The 17,542-nt window shown below is 49.8% G+C and overlaps 1 protein-coding gene and 1 long non-coding RNA gene across 4 annotated transcripts in view; one reads left to right on the forward strand and one right to left on the reverse strand.

Moving 5' to 3' along the window:
• Positions 1–17,542, reverse strand: part of LOC308663138 — an 861,733-nt gene that overhangs the window by 428,981 nt on the left and 415,210 nt on the right. The window lies entirely within an intron of this gene.
• The window catches only part of ST8SIA5 (ST8 alpha-N-acetyl-neuraminide alpha-2,8-sialyltransferase 5), a 30,956-nt gene continuing 17,849 nt past the window's right edge, over positions 4,436–17,542 (forward strand). Inside the window, exons 1-3 of one of the 3 annotated variants that reach the window (XM_081319277.1) lie at positions 4,436–4,729; positions 5,007–5,045; positions 14,666–14,773. In XM_081319277.1, the coding sequence (XP_081175403.1) occupies positions 4,599–4,729; positions 5,007–5,045; positions 14,666–14,773 (278 nt within the window). In that variant the 5' untranslated portion in view covers positions 4,436–4,598. The remainder of the gene's footprint in view (positions 4,730–5,006; positions 5,046–14,665; positions 14,774–17,542) is intronic. The other 2 variants (XM_081319278.1, XM_081319279.1) reach the window with 2 other exon arrangements.

Here is a 17,542-nt window from a genome sequence, read left to right on the forward strand (position 1 = left end):
GGTTAGAGCTGAAGAAGCTTCCTGGCTGAGAAGTGAAACGTCTACAAGGAAAAACAAAGGAAGTCCAGTTGCCTCCTGAAGAAGCACCTTTGGCACATGCCAGGTGTCCCCTTTGCAAGACCTCTCTTTCCATCTTGCCTTCCCCTCCCAAGGTCAATCTCAAGTCCTCCATCGGGGCCCTCAGCTCCTTTCACAGCATTTTTCTCAGAGACGGTCACTACATGAATCAAGAGAGGCAGCAGTGAGGCAGGGACAAGGCCCAGTCTTCTTTCTCTTGTGATTACAGGCAGTCCTCAACTTAACGACCACAACTGAGCCCCAAAATTTCCGTTGCTAAGCGAGACATTTGTTAAGTGAATTTTGCTCTGTTTTGCGACCTTTCTTGCCACCCTTTAAAGTGAGTCCCTTGCAGTTGTTAAAGTTAACGCTTCTTAACTGAATCTGGCTTCCCCCATTGACTCTGCTCGACAAAAGATTGCAAAGAACCTTCAGAACTATGAGACACTTTCCAAGTGGTTGAACTTTGATCGCACAACCGTAGGGGATGCCCCAATGGTTGTTAAGTGTGAAAAACGGTCCAAAGTCACCGTTTCCAGGGCCTTTGTAACTTCAAAGTCACTAAATGAACTGCTGTTAAGTTGAGGACTGCCTTTTTTTAGAATAGAATAGAAAAGAGAAGAGGAAAGAAAATAGAATGGAATGGAATAGAATAGAATAGAAAATATGGAATAGAATAGAATATATGAAACAGAACAGAACAGAACAGAATAGAATAGAATATGGAATGGAATGGAATAGAATAGAATAGAATAGAATAGAATAATGGAGTGGAAGAATAGAATAGAATAGAATAATGGAGTGGAAGAATAGAATAGAATAGAATAATGGAGTGGAAGAATAGAATAGAATAGAACAGAACAGAACAGAACAGAATAGAATAGAATATATGGAATAGAATAGAAAATATGGAATGGAATAGAATGGAATGGAATAGAATGAGTTGGAAGGGACCTTGGAGGCCTTCTAGTCCAGCCCCCTGCTCAAGCAGGAAAACCTATACCATCTCAGACAGGTGATTGTCTTCAATGATGGAGCACCCACGATTTCTGGAGGCAGGTTGTTCCACTGGTTAATTGTCCTCACTGTGAGGAAGTTTCTCCTGAATTCCAGGTTGCTTCTCTCCTTGGTTAGTTTCCATCCGTTGCTTCTTGTCCTGCCTTCTGTTGCTTTTGTGAATAATTTGACCCCCCGCTTCTTTGGGGCAGCCCCTGAGATGTTGGAACTCTGCTATCATGTCCCCCCTATTTCTTCTTTTCTTTAGACTAGCCAAACCCAAGTCCTGCAGCCGTTCTTCGTATGTTTTGCTCTCCAGGCCTTGGATCCTCTTAGTTGCTCTTCTCTGAACTTTTTCCAAACTCTCAACGTCTTTTTTGTGATATGGTGACCAAAACTGGCTGCAGTATTCCAGGTGTGGCCTCAGTAGGGCTTTATAAAGCGGTACTAATACTTCACGTGATCTTGATTCTATGCCTCTGTTTATACAACCCAGGATTGTGTTAGCTTTTTTGGCTGCTGCCGCACACGGCTGGCTCAGGGTCCAGGGATCATCCATTCGGACTCCGAGGTCCCCCTCACAGTTGCTGTTTTTAAGCCTCAAACGTTGGACGTAGAGGGGGGGGAGTTTGGGGTGGGGGGGGAAATCCTTGAAAGTCTCTCTGGCCTCTGCGTGTGTCCAGCCGGCACCCTCCGAGCTTCGGTGAGGGAGGAGCTGCGGTGCCTCCGTGTCCTTGAAGGGAGGCGCCGTGTTCCTCCGTGGCTGGACAGGCCGGGGGAGGCGAGGAAGGGAGAGAGGAAGAAGAAGTGGGAGGCAAGGCGGGAAGCCCCACCGAGTCAAGCCGGGTGGCGGAGACCCCCCCCCGCCCGTCCTCCCTCTCCCCAGCCAAATGAGACTCTCCTTCCTCCCTTCTTCCCAACAAGACCCCCGTCCTCCCTCCCGAGACCCTCGGCCTCTCTCCCTCCTTCCCTCCCAATGAGACCCCCGCATCTCCCCCTCCCTCCCTCGAGACCCTTCTCCCTCCCACCCCCAAATGAGACACCTCCCCCGTCCTTCCCCCTCCCTCCCAATGAGACCCCCCGCATCTCCCCCTCCCTCGAGACCCTCCTCCCTCCCACCCCCCTAAATGAGACCCCTCCCCGTCCTCCCGCCTCCCTCCCAACGAGAACCCCCCTCATCTCCCCCTCCCTCCCTCGAGACCCTTCTCACCCCCCAAAGGAGACCCCCGTCCTTCCCTCCCTCCTTCCCAACGAGACCCCCCCCGCATCTCGCCCTCCCTTCCTCGAGACCCTCCTCCCTCCCACCCCCCTAAATGAGACCCCTCCCCGTCCTCCTGCCTCCCTCCCAACGAGAACCCCCCTCATCTCCCCCTCCCTCCCTCGAGACCCTTCTCCCACCCCCCAAAGGAGACCCCCGTCCTTCCCTCCCTCCTTCCCAACGAGACATCCCCCCCCCGCATCTCGCCCTCCCTCCCTCCCTCGAGACCCTCCTCCCTCCCACCCCCCAAATGAGACCCCCCTCATTTCCCCTCCCTCCCTCGAGACCCTTCTCCCACCCCCCAAAGGAGACCCCCGTCCTTCCCTCCCTCCTTCCCAACGAGACATCCCCCCCCCGCATCTCGCCCTCCCTCCCTCCCTCGAGACCCTCCTCCCTCCCACCCCCCAAATGAGACCCCCCTCATTTCCCCTCCCTCCCTCGAGACCCTTCTCCCACCCCCCAAAGGAGACCCCCGTCCTTCCCTCCCTCCTTCCCAACGAGACATCCCCCCCCATCTCGCCCTCCCTCCCTCCCTCGAGACCCTCCTCCCTCCCACCCACCCCGAAATGAGACCCCTCCCCCGTCCTTCCCCCTCCCTCCCAACGAGACCCCCCCCCGCACCTCCGCCTCCCTCCCTCGAGACCCTCCTCCCTCCCACCCCCCAAATGAGACCCCCTCATTTCCCCTCCCTCCCTCGAGACCCTTCTCCCACCCCCCAAAGGAGACCCCCGTCCTTCCCTCCCTCCTTCCCAACGAGACCCCCCGCCGCATCTCGCCCTCCCTCCCTCCCTCGAGACCCTCCTCCCTCCCACCCCCCAAATGAGACCCCCCTCATTTCCCCTCCCTCCCTCGAGACCCTTCTCCCACCCCCCAAAGGAGACCCCCGTCCTTCCCTCCCTCCTTCCCAACGAGACCCCCCGCCGCATCTCGCCCTCCCTCCCTCCCTCGAGACCCTCCTCCCTCCCACCCACCCCGAAATGAGACCCCTCCCCCGTCCTTCCCCCTCCCTCCCAACGAGACCCCCCCCACACCTCCGCCTCCCTCCCTCGAGACCCTCCTCCCTCCCACCCCCCCAAATGAGACCCCCCTCATTTCCCCTCCCTCCCTCGAGACCCTTCTCCCACCCCCCAAAGGAGACCCCCGTCCTTCCCTCCCTCCTTCCCAACGAGACCCCCCGCCGCATCTCGCCCTCCCTCCCTCCCTCGAGACCCTCCTCCCTCCCACCCACCCCGAAATGAGACCCCTCCCCCGTCCTTCCCCCTCCCTCCCAACGAGACCCCCCCCCGCACCTCCGCCTCCCTCCCTCGAGACCCTCCTCCCTCCCACCCCCCAAATGAGACCCCCCTCATTTCCCCTCCCTCCCTCGAGACCCTTCTCCCACCCCCCAAAGGAGACCCCCGTCCTTCCCTCCCTCCTTCCCAACGAGACATCCCCCCCCCCGCATCTCGCCCTCCCTCCCTCGAGACCCTCCTCCCTCCCACCCCCCAAATGAGACCCCCCTCATTTCCCCTCCCTCCCTCGAGACCCTTCTCCCACCCCCCAAAGGAGACCCCCGTCCTTCCCTCCCTCCTTCCCAACGAGACCCCCCGCCGCATCTCGCCCTCCCTCCCTCCCTCGAGACCCTCCTCCCTCCCACCCACCCCGAAATGAGACCCCTCCCCCGTCCTTCCCCCTCCCTCCCAACGAGACCCCCCCCCACACCTCCGCCTCCCTCCCTCGAGACCCTCCTCCCTCCCACCCCCCCAAATGAGACCCCTCCCCGTCCTCCCTTCAAACGGGAGCCCCCTCCCTCCCAACGAGACCCTCCCCCCGTCCTCCCTCCCCCCTCCCCCCTTTGGAGGCGGCTGGGAGCGTGGCGGCGGCGAACTGCGGCTTTCCGCGGCCCCCTGGCCCTCCCCCTCCCTCCCTCCCTCCCCTCCGCCGACCGGCTCGCTCGCTCGCTCGGCGTCCGCCCGTCCCCGCCAGCCAGCCGGCCAGGCAGCCTCTCCGCTCCGCTCCGCTCTCCCCCCTTCCCCGGCCACTCGCTTCGCCCGGCCGCGGCCGTCTCCGCCTTCCCGGCGGGAAGTTTGCGGGAGCGCCCGCGCCGCCCCTCCGTCCCCCGCCGGCCCGGGCCATGCGGGGGCGCGGCGTCCTTGGCGGCGGCGGCTGCGCCCGGCGGGGCCGGCTGAGCGCTTTCCCCGCACCGCCTGGCCGCCCCGACGGCCTCCCCTCCCGGCCGTGACTCGGGCTCTCGGCCGGGGCTGAACCGGACGGATCGCTGCCTGGCTCTCCCGCCGCCGCCGCCAGCATGGGCTACGCGGACCCGACGTCCAACCGGGACCTGCTGGGGACCCGAAGTCTGCTCTTCATCTTCGTCTGCGCCTTCGCCCTGGTCACCTTGCTGCAGCAGATCCTCGCCGGCAGGAACTCCCTGAAGAGGTCAGTGCGGGGAAAGCGCCGGGCTAGGCGGCGTTCCCACGACCCCCCTTTGGAACCCGGGTTTACTGCCTTGAAGCCCCTGGCCTGCCTCTCCCCCCACTCCCCCTTCAGACCCCGGGAGCCCAAAGGGGGGTGGGGTGGCTGGTGGGCAGGGCAGGAGAAAGAAACCATGTTTTAGCCAGGGATGGCTGTGATGATGCCCTTTCCCTTTCTGCTTGGTTGGTTGGTAACCTTGGTTTCTTCTTCTTCTTCTTCTTCTTCTCCCGCCGCGGTGCAGCCTGTGGTGTGAACGGAGCCGTTCGGGTCATCTGTCAGGGTAAGGCCGGGCTGGGGACAGAGAGAAAAATCCACCTCGCTCGGGGACCCTTTTAAAGGGTCATCAATCCTGAATTGATCCCCCCCCCTTTGCTCCCCCGCCTCAAACTACACCAGCATATCACAGGAACCCAGAATTAATTCCGTAACCCAGTTAGAGTCGTCCTGTAAAGCTGAAGCAACCGGACTGCGTGTAAGTTGTGCAGGTGCCCGAGTTTTCTTTCCATTTAATTTCATTCCTCCCTAAGTCTTCTGCACAGTGGCAGGCTCATCCAACGAAACGAAACCAAACCGGGCAAGGCTTTGGGGGTGCCTTACAACAGGGGTCCCCAACCTTTGGGGCGCCAGGGACCACCGCTTCCGTGGAGAGAGAGGTTTTTCCCACGGACCGGAGGGTGCGTGGTTTCGGGTGCTGCCTGCATCCCGCGGATGGGGCTTGGCTTGTTTGTGCGGACCGGTTGCTGGCACGCCGTGGCCTGGTGTCGGTCCACGGACCAGGGTGGGTGGGTGGGTTGGGGACCCCTGCCTTACAAGATGACAACGCGACACATTGAGCGAAATAGTCCGTGGAAGCTTTGGCTGTCATAGGCTTGCCAAGATGCCACAAGACCCTTGATTGATTGATAGGTTGATTGATTGGGATCTTAAGAGGGTTACGTCCCTGGTCCCACCAGGATCCTGATCAATTTGGTTCAGTGAGAACTGCGCAGCAAAGGCTGGAACTGCTAAGCACCCGATGGAGAACCCTTTGTGCTGGGTTGTGGTTTGTGGTTCAGTTGTGTTCAAGTGTGGGTTTAGTTGTCGTTGCTATTCTCTTTCCGCTTAGAACAGGGGGTCTTCCAACTTGGCCCTTTTATGACTGGTGGACTTCAACTCCCAGAATTCCTCAGCCAGGCCCACCAGTCACAAAAGGGCCAAGCTGGAAGACCCCTGACTTAGAATAAGAAGGGATCAAGTGGCTATTTTTGTTTTAATTTTTAAAAAAGAGTAACTCTGTGACCTTGCAGTGAGTAAATAGATACCATTAAGGCAGCAGGGGATCTGGAGATGGATTTGCGTTGTTGTCAGCCAGGCACACACAAAAGGCCACAGGAGTTCCTGATTGGGCACGCAAGAGCCGAACTCTTGATTTATAGATCTGGCAGAGAAGATAAAAAAACACGTCCAAGATTTCATTGTTAAGAGAGACTTTGTAAAATGGGGATCCCTTTGGGGCTTCTTGGCTGCAGGAGGCAGGGAAGCCCCCCTCCTGGTTAACAGAGAAGGAACTTAGAAGCATTTGGGGGTGGGGGGGTCCCTAAAAATAAAATCTTCCTTCACTTGAACTTGGTATTGGTAGCTATAGGGGGGGGATGGTGGTCCGTATTTACCTCTGTTTAATTGCTCCTTCCTTCCTTCCTTCCTTCCTTGAGTTGGGCAAGTCCCTCCCCTTCCTTCCTTCCTTCCTTCCTTCCCTTCCTTTCCTCCCTTCCTCTTTCTTTCTTTCTTTCTTTCTTTCTTTCTTTCTTTCTTTCTTTCTTTCTTTCTTTCTTTCTTTCTTTCTTTCCCTCCCTCCCTCCCTCCCTCCCTCCCTTCTTTCTTTCTTTCTTTCTTTCTTTCTTTCTTTCTCTCTCTCTCTCTCTCTCTCTCTCTCTCTCTCTCTCTCTCTCTCTCTTCCTTCCTTCCTTCCCTTCCTTTCCTCCCTTCCTCTTTCTTTCTTTCCCTCCTTCCTTTCTTCCTTCCTTCCTTCCTTCCTTCCTTCCTTCCTTCCTTCCTTCCTTCCTTCCTTCCTTCCTTCTTTCTTTCTTTCTTTCTTTCTTTCTTTCTTTCTTTCTTTCTTTCTTTCTTTCTTTCTTTCTTTCTTTCTTTCTTTCTTTCTTTCTTTTGCTGGGCAAGTGCTAGGCTGAAAAAAACATTCCTGCTTTTCTTTTTCATTGCATCAGATAAGAGAATTTGTTTTTGAAATGTTTTTCCAGAACAGAAGAATATTTCTGGAATATTTCTCAGGGACAGAAAGGGTTCTTCCCATCCATATTGAGGATTCTTTAGACACAGGATTTCCCAATTTTGGCAATTTTAAGCTTTGTTGGCTGGGGAATTCTGGGAATAGAAGTCCACTCGTGTTAAAGTTGCCAAAGTTGGGAAACTTTGCTTTAGAGGGCTAATGAACATGTGGAAATGCGTACCTCCTTTTATTAAATCTTCTCTCCCGTAGCCTGTGGTCTCCGGAGCCTCCTATTAAAATCCCCAGAGAGAAGATCCCTTTTTAGGGCTTTTTCACAGGAAAAAAGGTCCTGGCAGGGTGATAGAAACGGAGGTCCGAGAAACACCATCTACAAAAGTTAGGGGGGGGGGAAATTGCCAGGCAAAGAAAGAGAAAGATGTTCCTGGTGGTGTGGGCTACTTGGGAGGCAAAACCCGTTAATTGCTTTGAACCAACATCATACAAATGAAGAGACGGGAAAACAAGATATAAAAGCAGTTCACACCTGGCTCCCATCTTGGAACTTATCTGTGATGAGTTTCCTATGCAGCATATTTCAGTCGATTATTAAATGAAATAAGATTTGGCATGGAGGTTGACTTTGCCTAATTTGCTGAAGGGCGCCCCTTGCATTCCACTCGGTGGATATAATGTACTTGTTCTCTCCCCTAATGTAGAAATGTAGGCTAAAAAAATAATAATCCACAAAGCATTTCCCAAAACGGGGATTTCTCTACTTTTTTGGGGGAAGTTGGTCAGTTTTGAAGAATATGTCCTTTTTTCAGGCGATGGTTCAAAAAATTGAGAGGGCTGAAATAAAATGTTTCTAGCACTGCAGCACTGATTTTCTTTGAACCCAAGGCTTCCTGTCACTTTAAATAGGCTAAATTTTTCAATATCAAAGGATAGTTCTGCAGACTGTAGATAAATGTTGATCTGAAGGTGATAATTTGAATCGTGTTCCTTTTTCAGAGGAAAATTTTTCCATTTTTTGATTCACAATCTTCCAGAAATGCCACATCGGTTGTAATGTATGAATTAAGCTGATCATTAGAGCAGCGGCCATGATGCTCAAAAGATGCTTTCAAATGTGCTTGTATATATGTATGTATTGTATACACTTACATACACATATATGTATGAGACTGTGAGTTCTAGTCAGGCAGGAAAACCAGCTGGGTGACTTTGGGCCAATCACCAGGAGACTGAGAGTTATAGTCCCGCCTTATGCATGAAAGCCAGCTGGGTGACTTTGGGCCAATCACCAGGAGACTGAGAGTTATAGTCCCGCCTTATGCATGAAAGCCAGCTGGGTGACTTTGGGCCAATCACCAGGAGATGGTGAGTTCTAGTCCCGCTTTAGGCATGAAAGCCAGCTGGGTGACTTTGGGCCAGTCACTCTCATTCAGCCCAAACCACCTCACAGGGTTGTTGTTGGGTGTGTGTGTGTGAGGAAAGTAGGAGGAAGGATTATTATGAATATTCCCTTCCTTGAGTTACTTACACAGTAATAAAGGCAGGTTTCTACTTCCATTTAATTCTTGTAATTTTAACTGTTTCTACATTTATAATCTTTGAATATATTTTTATTTCTATTGCTTTGTAAGCTGCCCGGAATCACTCTGGAGAGTGAGATGCGGGGGCAGACCAATTTAATGAATAAAGAAATCAAAGAAATAAGCACGCATCTTTGCCCAGCCTTTTAAAGCAGCTGGATCTTTTATTGGAACTTGCCTGACTGCTTCAAAGAGTTGCAGTCAGGTGCTGCTTCACCTCCCACTAAAGACTTGTGGACGTCAACTCCCAGAATTCCTCAGCCAGCCTTCAGGGCTGGCTGAGGAATTCTGGGAGTTGAAGTCCACAAGTCCTAAAGTGGCCAAGTTTGAAGATCCCTGCGCTAAAGTAAATCCAGATGACCCCTACTGAGACATAGTACAATGTGAAAATCTAGCCTTAAATTGTACTGTTTAGGATAGAATTCCAGTAGATGAAATTCTCAAATAGGTCCAGAAAAACCACCCTTAAAAATCAAATAGCGGCGCTAAGCATTCTTTCAGATTTGCTCCCATGGCTGGTTCTTTCAGCAATGCGAACGCAACTTAACAGATGCTCCGTTCTGATCAGAGAGATCACAGGAGCTGACAATCCAGCTGACAAACCACTGCTGACATTTAATGGTTTCTCTTTAATTGTAATTTCCGCCATGATGCAGGCGCAAGGGAGTAAATTGAAATTCAGTACGAAAGAGGCAGGGCTGTAGCAATAATAATGATGTCCATATATGCCAACCTTGTACAGTTCTGGTCAGCAGGATACAAAAAAAGGTGCAGAGATCCTAGAAAGTGTGCAGAGAAGAGCAACAAAGACGATGATGGCTCTGGAGGCTAAATATAGTTGAGGGAGCCAGATATAGAATAGAATAGAGCGGGAAGGGACCTTGGAGGTCTTCTAGTCCAGCCCCCTGCTCAAGCAGGAGAACCTACACCACCTCAGACAAGTGACTGTCCAGCCTCTTCTTAACAACCTCCAGTGATGGAGCGCCCACGATTTCTGGTGGCAAGCTGTTCCACTGGTTAATTGTCCTCCCTGTCAGGAAGATTCTCCTTAATTCCAGGCTGCTTCTCTCTTTCAACATTTCCCAACCACTGTTTCTCGTCCTTCCCTCTGGTGCTTTGGAGAAAAACGTGACCCCTCTGCCTTGTGGCAGCCCCCCAGATACTGGAATTCTGCTATCATGTCTCCCCTATTTCTTCTTTTCTCTAGACTGGCCGTGCCCAAGTCCCACAGCCGTTCTTTGTATGTTTTAACCTTTTGGGAAAAGTGTACATTGGAGGTTTGATGGCTAATAACACCACTTTGTTTTGGGGTAGTACCATAAAATTATATATCAATGGAAAGATAATTTAATCAGGAGTGTAATGCAACAAAGCTTCTTCAATGATGTGTATTCTATGAAATGTTATAGCCAAATCACCAGAAAAAGGAAGCACAACTTGCTTAGGTTGATATCAGCTAGCTTTCTTTCATCTGATTGTAGCCAATGAGCACGAGTGTTTAGAGAGCCAATCAGGTGTCATCTTGTTTTGGCAATGAGCCAATCAGATCACAGTAGGATCCAGTTATCAATGTCACGTATTGAAGCTGAGAGGAGGACATTTGTCAGTGTGTTATGTGATCGCTATCGAGTTGGTTGGGGGTTTTTTTGTGTGTGTTCTTTCATTTAGTGAGCTTGTAGAACGTAATAAAATTAAAGTCATGGTGCAAAGAGTTGACCGGTCGCCCAGAAAGCAATGTAAAATAGTATTATTAAGGGAACAAGGCTACAGTTATAAAGAAATTAGAAGAAAAACGGGTGGAAACTTAACCAAGGGTGGCATTTCTAAGTTTTTGAAGAGGTATAAGGAGACTCAGTCCCTACAAAACCACAATGGTAAAGGCAGGAAAAGGTGCACAACAGCAAGTGACGATAGAAGAATTAAGAGATTGTGACAGAAGAAAATCATCTGGGTGTATACAAGATGAAATGGCGCAATGCAATGTGAAGTTGAGTGCAAGGACCGTTCGGCGCAGACTGCAGGAAAATTGGCCTAAAATCTAGAATTCCACACAAAAAAAAGCCACTTCTATCTCTCAAACAAAGGTTGAAAAGACTAAACTGGGCTACAATCCATGTTAACTGGACAGAGGAACAATGGGCCAGTGTTATTTGGAGCGATGAGACCAAGATCTCCCTGTTTGGTAGCGATGGCATAAAATACGTTAGGAGAAGAATCGGAGAAGATTTGCATCCTGATTGCGTTTCATGTACCATGAAACACCCAGTCAGTGTTAATGATCTGGGGTTGTATGACATGAAAAGCTGTGGGTAGAATTTGTGTGATTAATGGGAATACAAATGGCCAAAAATACATTAATGAAATACTTGAGCCCAAACTGAAGCTTTCCGCACAGGATCTTTTCCAAGACAATGAAGCATTTATATTTCAGCAGGATTCAGCTCCATGTCATGTTGCTGCTGTGTGCAAAAAGTGGTTTCAAGATAATCATATTCCACTGCTGGGAATAGCCCAGACCTTAAGCCAGTTGAAAATCTATGGAGACGACTAAAGAAACTTGTTAGTCAGAAGCAACTCAGCAATAAAACCCAGTTAATAGAAGCAATCATTCAATCTTGGTTTCACATTATAACTGCTACAGAACTGAAGGACTTGGTTCACTCCATGGGAAGATGTTGTAAGGCCATAATTCATGCTGAAGGTTCCCCAACTAAGTGTTAACTGACATGGTGATAATTTTTGTATATCTCGTTTTTTCTATGGTGACAATTTTTGTATATCTCATTTTTTCTATGGTGTCAATTTTTGCATATCTCATTTTTTCTACGTGTTTCACTTTTCTTCTTTATGCTATTCCAGGGGTAGGCAACCTTGGCTCTTTTATGACTCGTGGACTTCAACTCCCAGAATTCCTCAGCCAACCATGCTGAGGGGAAAGGAAGAGGTTTCCAAGCTGAGCCATGCTGGCTCAGGAATTCTGGGAGTTGAAGTCCATGTGTCATAAAAGAGCCAAGGTTGCCTAAAAAGGTGAAGGTAAAGGTTCCCCCGCACATGCGTGCTAGTCGTTTCTGACTCTAGGGGCCGGTGCTCATCTCCGTTTCAAAGCCGAAGAGCCAGCGCTTGTCCGAGGACGTCTCCGTGGTCATGTGGCCGGCATGACTAGATGCCAAAGGCGCATGGAACGCTGTTACCTTCCCACCGCAGTGGTCCCTATTTTTCTACTTGCATTTTTACGTGCTTTCGAACTGCTAGATTGGCAGAAGCTGGGACGAGTGACAGGCACTCACTCTGTCACTCGGGATTCGACCCGCCAAACTGCCAACCTTCTGATCGACAAGCTCAGCGTCCTAACCCACTGAGCCACCGCGTCCCTTTTAAAGTTGCCTACCCCTGTGCTATTCTAATAGCAAATCCTTCATAGAAGTTATTGCATTACATTCTTGATTAAATTATATTTCCTTTGATATACAATTTTATGGTACTACTGCAAAAAAAGTGGTGTTTTTAGCCATCAAATGTAGAATTTTCTCAAAAGGTATATATATATATATATATATATAATCTGTATATTATACCAAATATTATGTACCAAATACTAAATGCAGTGGCTCAGCTGTTAAAGACACTGAGCTTGTCAGCTGGATTTGAGATCCAGGTGTGCCACATGATGGGGTGAGCTGCTGTTCCTTGCCTCAGCTCCTACCTACATGGCCGTTCAAAAGCATGCAAATGCGAGTAGATGAATAGGCACCACTTCGGTGGAAAAAGCACACAGCGTCCTGTGTGCCTTGGCATATAGTCATGCTGGCTATGGGACCACGGGAATGTCTTCGGATAACACTGGCCAAGAAGCAGGGGACGAGCACCACTCCTGAGAGATGGACACAATTGGACAGGGTAAACTTTTACCTTTAAACCAAGTATGTCTAGTTTGGTCTGAGCCTTACTGAAAAGCAGCTGGGTAACGCTGGACCAGTCGCACTCTCTCTGCCCTCTGGTGCTTTGGAGAATCGCTTGCCTCCTGGAGCTGTGGGTGCTTCGTCACTGGAGGTCTTCAAAAATAGACTGCAGAAGCATTTGACCGGGATGGTATAAGGCAGGGGTCTTCAAACATGGCCCTTTTATGACTTGTGGACTTCAACTCCCAGAATTCCTCATCCAGGTGCCTCTGGGAGTTGAAGTCCACAAGTCATAAAAGGGCCAAGTTGGAAGACCCCCCCTGGTATAAGGTCTCCTGCCTTGAGTAGGGGCTTGGATTAGGAGACTTCCAAGATTCCTTCCAGCCTTACGATTCTATATTCTACGGGTCCTAAAAGAGCTTCTTACTGCGTATAAGCTGCAAATTTACAAAAGAGTCTCCTTTGGTACAATCTGATTATTTCTCTTCCCACCTGCCTTAGTTCATGTTCCTTCTTTTCTCTGCATATCTTAATGAAATTAAAAAGGTGCTGAGAACAGATCACACACACACCCTGAATCTGTGATGTCGGACTGAAGGCAGTTTGCAGATGTTACACGTTCACTTCCCTGCACGGTAGCATTGGTGTGTGTGTGGGGGGTGTGTGGTGGTATCATTCTATTTTCCAAAGCGCTGGAGGGCAGGGCAAGAAGCAACGGATGGAAACTAACCAAGGAGAGAAGCAACCTAGAACTAAGGAGGAATTTGGAACAATTAACCAGTGGAACGACCTGCCTCCAGAAGTTGTGGATGCTCCAACACTGGAGGTTTTTAAGAAGAGATCAGACAACCATTCATACAAAATACAGGGCAATGCTAAATGAAGCCGTATTGGATAATTCCTGGGGCAGCTTTCTGCATTCTGAAGAAGTCAGCCTTTATCTACATTTAGCTGTATTTCCTGGGAAAACTCAGTTCTTTCCCCTCTGCCCCAGATATTCCCACGTAGGCTTATACAGGTAATGCTCGACTTACATACGCTGCAGAGGAGGCTGTAGAGGAGCTGTGTTGCCCAGTGCTCAAAGTGCAGTCATGTGACTGTGCTGGTGTGTGTGTGTGTGTGTGTGTGTGTGTGTGTGTCAGCTGTTGGAACGTCAGATCTGGGTTGTGTGTCCCCTTTTTTCAGGTTGGCTATAAGTTCGAAGGGTCACTAAGCAGCTAGTCATTATGCCAGGATTGCCTGCATTGATTAAGGCAGTACCAGTAGTCCTGGACTTAAAGACATATTCATTTAGTGATCCTCTTGAGGTTACAACAGCACTGAAAAAAACCGACTTATGACCGTTTTTCACACGGCCGTTGCAGCATATCCGCAGTCGAGGGATCAAAATTTGGACACTTGGCATGTATTTATGATGGTTGCAATGTCCCAGAATCATGTAATTAATAACAACAACAACAATAACAATAATAAGTTGGAAGGGACCTTGGAGGTCATTAGTCCAACCCCTTGCTCAGGCAGGAAACCCTATACCATTCCAGACAAATGACTGTCCAGTCTCTTCTTAAAAACTTCCAGTGTTGGAGCATTCACAGCTTCTGGAGGCAGGTTGTTCCACTGGTTAATTGTTCTCACTGTCAGGAAGTTTCTCCTTAGTTCCAGGTTGCTTCTCTCCTTGGTTAGTTTCCATCCGTTGCTTCTTGTCCTGCCTTCCGGTGCTTTGGAGAATAGCTTGACTCCCTCTTCTTTGTGGCAGCCCCTGAGATACTGGAAGACTGCTATCCTGTCCCCCCTGGTCCTTCTCTTCATTAAATTGGACATTTTTGCCCCATTGTGTGAGCTGTCTTGCCCCAGTTGTTAAGGGAATCACTGCAGCGGTTAAGTTAGCAACGCGGTTGTTATGTGAATCTGGCTTCCCCGTGGGCTTTGCTTGTCAGAAGGTCACAAAAACGGGATCGAGTGACCTGGGGACGTTGCAACCCTCCTAAATATGAGCCGGTTGCCAAGCGTCTTCATTTCGATCACGTGACCTTGGGGATGCTGGTTGGTCACAGGTCACATTTTTTTCAGGACCGTTGTAACTTTGATGGGTCAGTAAACAAACGGTTGTTCAGTCGAGAGCAACCTGTCTCTAGCTGATGCTGAGAAGGATGGTGGTGACCCATGGTGATGTGCGATACCAATTACCTTGTTTCTTTGCTAGTGAGACGCACTTTAGCTGGCAGAGGGATGAGGAACAGGCGAACTGGACCAACAGCTCCAATTTCATGGATGGTGGAGCTCTGAGGAGTGGAGGTGGCCCAGGCAGCAGGTACAGAGATGGGGGCACAGCCCTGGAAGGGTGCACGGCCCTGCGACAGATCCTTGGGATGAGCTGGGAAGGCATCGTAACTTGTGGATGCGGCACGTTCTTTCCATGTAGAGCAGGGGTGTTCAACCTTGGGCACTTTAATACTTGTGGACTTCAACCCCCAGAATTCCCTAGCCAGCCATGGGCATAGAATCAAGATCGCGCAAAGTACTAGTACCACTTTACAAAGCCTTAGTAAGACCACACCTGGAATACTGCAGCCAATTTTGGTCACCATATCACAAAAAAGGTGTTGAGAGTTTGGGAAAAATTCAGAGAAGAGCAACTAAGATGATGCAAGGCCTGGAGGCTAAAACGTACGAAGAACGGCTGCGGGACTGGGGTTTGGCTAGTCTAAAGAAAAGAAGAAATAGCAGAGACATGATAGGAATATTCCAGTATCTGAGGGGTGCCACAAAGAAGAAGAGATTGTCAAGTTATTCTCCAAGGAACCAGAGGGCAGGATGAGAAACAATGGATGGAAACTCATCAAGGAGAGAAGCAACCTGGAATTAAGGAGGAACTTCCTGACAGTCAGGACAATCGACCAGCGGAACAGAAGTTGCCTCCACAAATCGTGGATGCTCCATCCCTGGAGGTTTTCAAGAAGAGACTGGACAGCCATTTGTCTGCGATGGTATAGGGTCTCCTGCTTGAGCAGGGGGCTGGACTAGAAGACCTCCAAGGTCCCTTCCAGCTCTATTCTATTCTATTCTATTCTATTCTATTCTATTCTATTCTATTCTATTCTATTCTATTCTATTCTATTCTATTCTATTCTATTCTATTCTATTCTATTCTATTCCATTCCATTCCATTCCATTCCATTCCATTCCATTCCATTCCATTCCATTCCATTCCATTCCATTCTATTTTTCTATTCTGTTCTGTTCTAAGTCTTAAAGTGGCCAGGTTTGGACACTCCTGATAGAGAGACAAGAGGGCTTCAACCTTAATCCTTAAAAGTCCTCTACTGCTGAAGAAAGGGGGATATAGGTAGTCCTCGACCTATGACGACAACTGCGCCAAGCTTTCTGTTGCTAAGTGAGACGTTTGTTCAGTGAGTTTTGCCTCCTCTCTTTCCACAGCTGTTAAGTGGATCACTGCCATTGCTGTGTTAGCAAAACGGTGGTTAAGTGAATCTGGCTTTCCCCACTGACGTTGCTTGTCACTAGGTTGCAAACGGGGATCACATCTCTCTCTCTCTCTCTCTCTCTCTCTCTCTCTCTCTCTCTCTCTCTCTCACACACACACACACACACACACACACACACACACACATAAGGTAAAGGTAAAGGTTCCCCCGCACATGCGTGCTAGTCGTTTCCGACTCTAGGGGCCGGTGCTCATCTCCGTTTCAAAGCCGAAGAGCCAGCGCTTGTCCGAGGACGTCTCCGTGGTCATGTGGCCGGCATGACTAGACGCCAAAGGCGCACGGAACGCCGTTACCTTCCCACTGGAGCGGTCCCTATTTTTCTACTTGCATTTTTACGTGCTTTCGAACTGCTAGGTTGGCAGAAGCTGGGACGAGTAACAGGCGCTCACTCTGTTACGCGGCACTTGGGATTCGATCCGCCAAACTGCCGACCTTCTGATCCACAAGCTCAGCGTCTTAACCCACTGAGCCACCGCGTCACACATACACACATACAAACACCGGGGATGTTGCAACCGTCATAAAGATGAGTCAGTTGTGAAGCATTTTGAGCACGGAACTCTGGGGGATGCTACAGTGCTCGTAAGTGTCCAAAACGGTCATAAGTCACTTTTTTCAGTACTGTTGTAACGTCAGACAGCCACTAAATGAAACTCCTGTAACTTGAGGACTGACTGTAAGGGCCTCGCTTTTGAGCATGGTCAAACTCTGCCAGAAACGTGTACTAACCCTAAATTGCTTTTGCACTTCTGGTGTTCTGCCCCTAACTTCCCTCCCTGTGTCTGGTTTAATGGAAAGAAGGACTAAGGGGAGACATGGCAGCCACGTTCCAATATTTGAGGGGCTGCCCCAAAGCAGAGGGAGTCAAGCTGGTCTCCAAAGCCCCTGAAGGCAGGAGAGAAGCAACCTGGAATTAAGGAGAAATTTCCTGACAGTCAGAACAATTAATCGGTGGAACCACCTGCCTCCAGAAGTGGTGAATGCTCCAACACTGGAAGGTTTTAAGAAGAGACTGGACAGCCATTTGTCCGAAATGGTATAGGATTTCCTGCCTCAGCAGGGGGTTGGACTAGATGACCTCTAAGGTCCCTTCCATTTCTCTCCTCTCCTCTCCTCTCCTCTCCTCTCCTCTCCTCTCCTCTCCTCTCCTCTCCTCTCCTCTTCCATTCCATTCCATTCCATGTTTGGGGGGGGGATGAATAAGGCGTTAGAGAAAAGGTTAAATGGCAGATAACCTTTTTTTTCATACTGAAGTCTCCAAAATGAAAACCAGAAAGCAGAACCTTTGCTTGGATTGCTTCTGAGTAATAACGTGACTCAACACCAACTCTGAGTGAGGGTAGCGCTTCCTCCTTCTTGTTTGGCACGCATATGTGTAGTTGCGTATTTAGAATTTAGCTGCACAATGGCCAACTCTTGTCACCAGGAGAGAACAGATACCAGAAACATAAGTAACTTTGCCATGGCAGTCATTTAATGAATGCAATGGTCACTAAGCAACCCCCCCCTTTTTTTTTTGCTTTGGGCATTTTTTGGGGGGAGGAAGCTGGAAATATATTCTGGCAAAAATCATC

The sequence above is a fragment of the Vipera berus genome, assembly GCF_964194415.1.
Source record: "Vipera berus genome assembly, chromosome: 2".
NCBI classification, from domain to species: Eukaryota; Metazoa; Chordata; class Lepidosauria; order Squamata; family Viperidae; genus Vipera; species Vipera berus.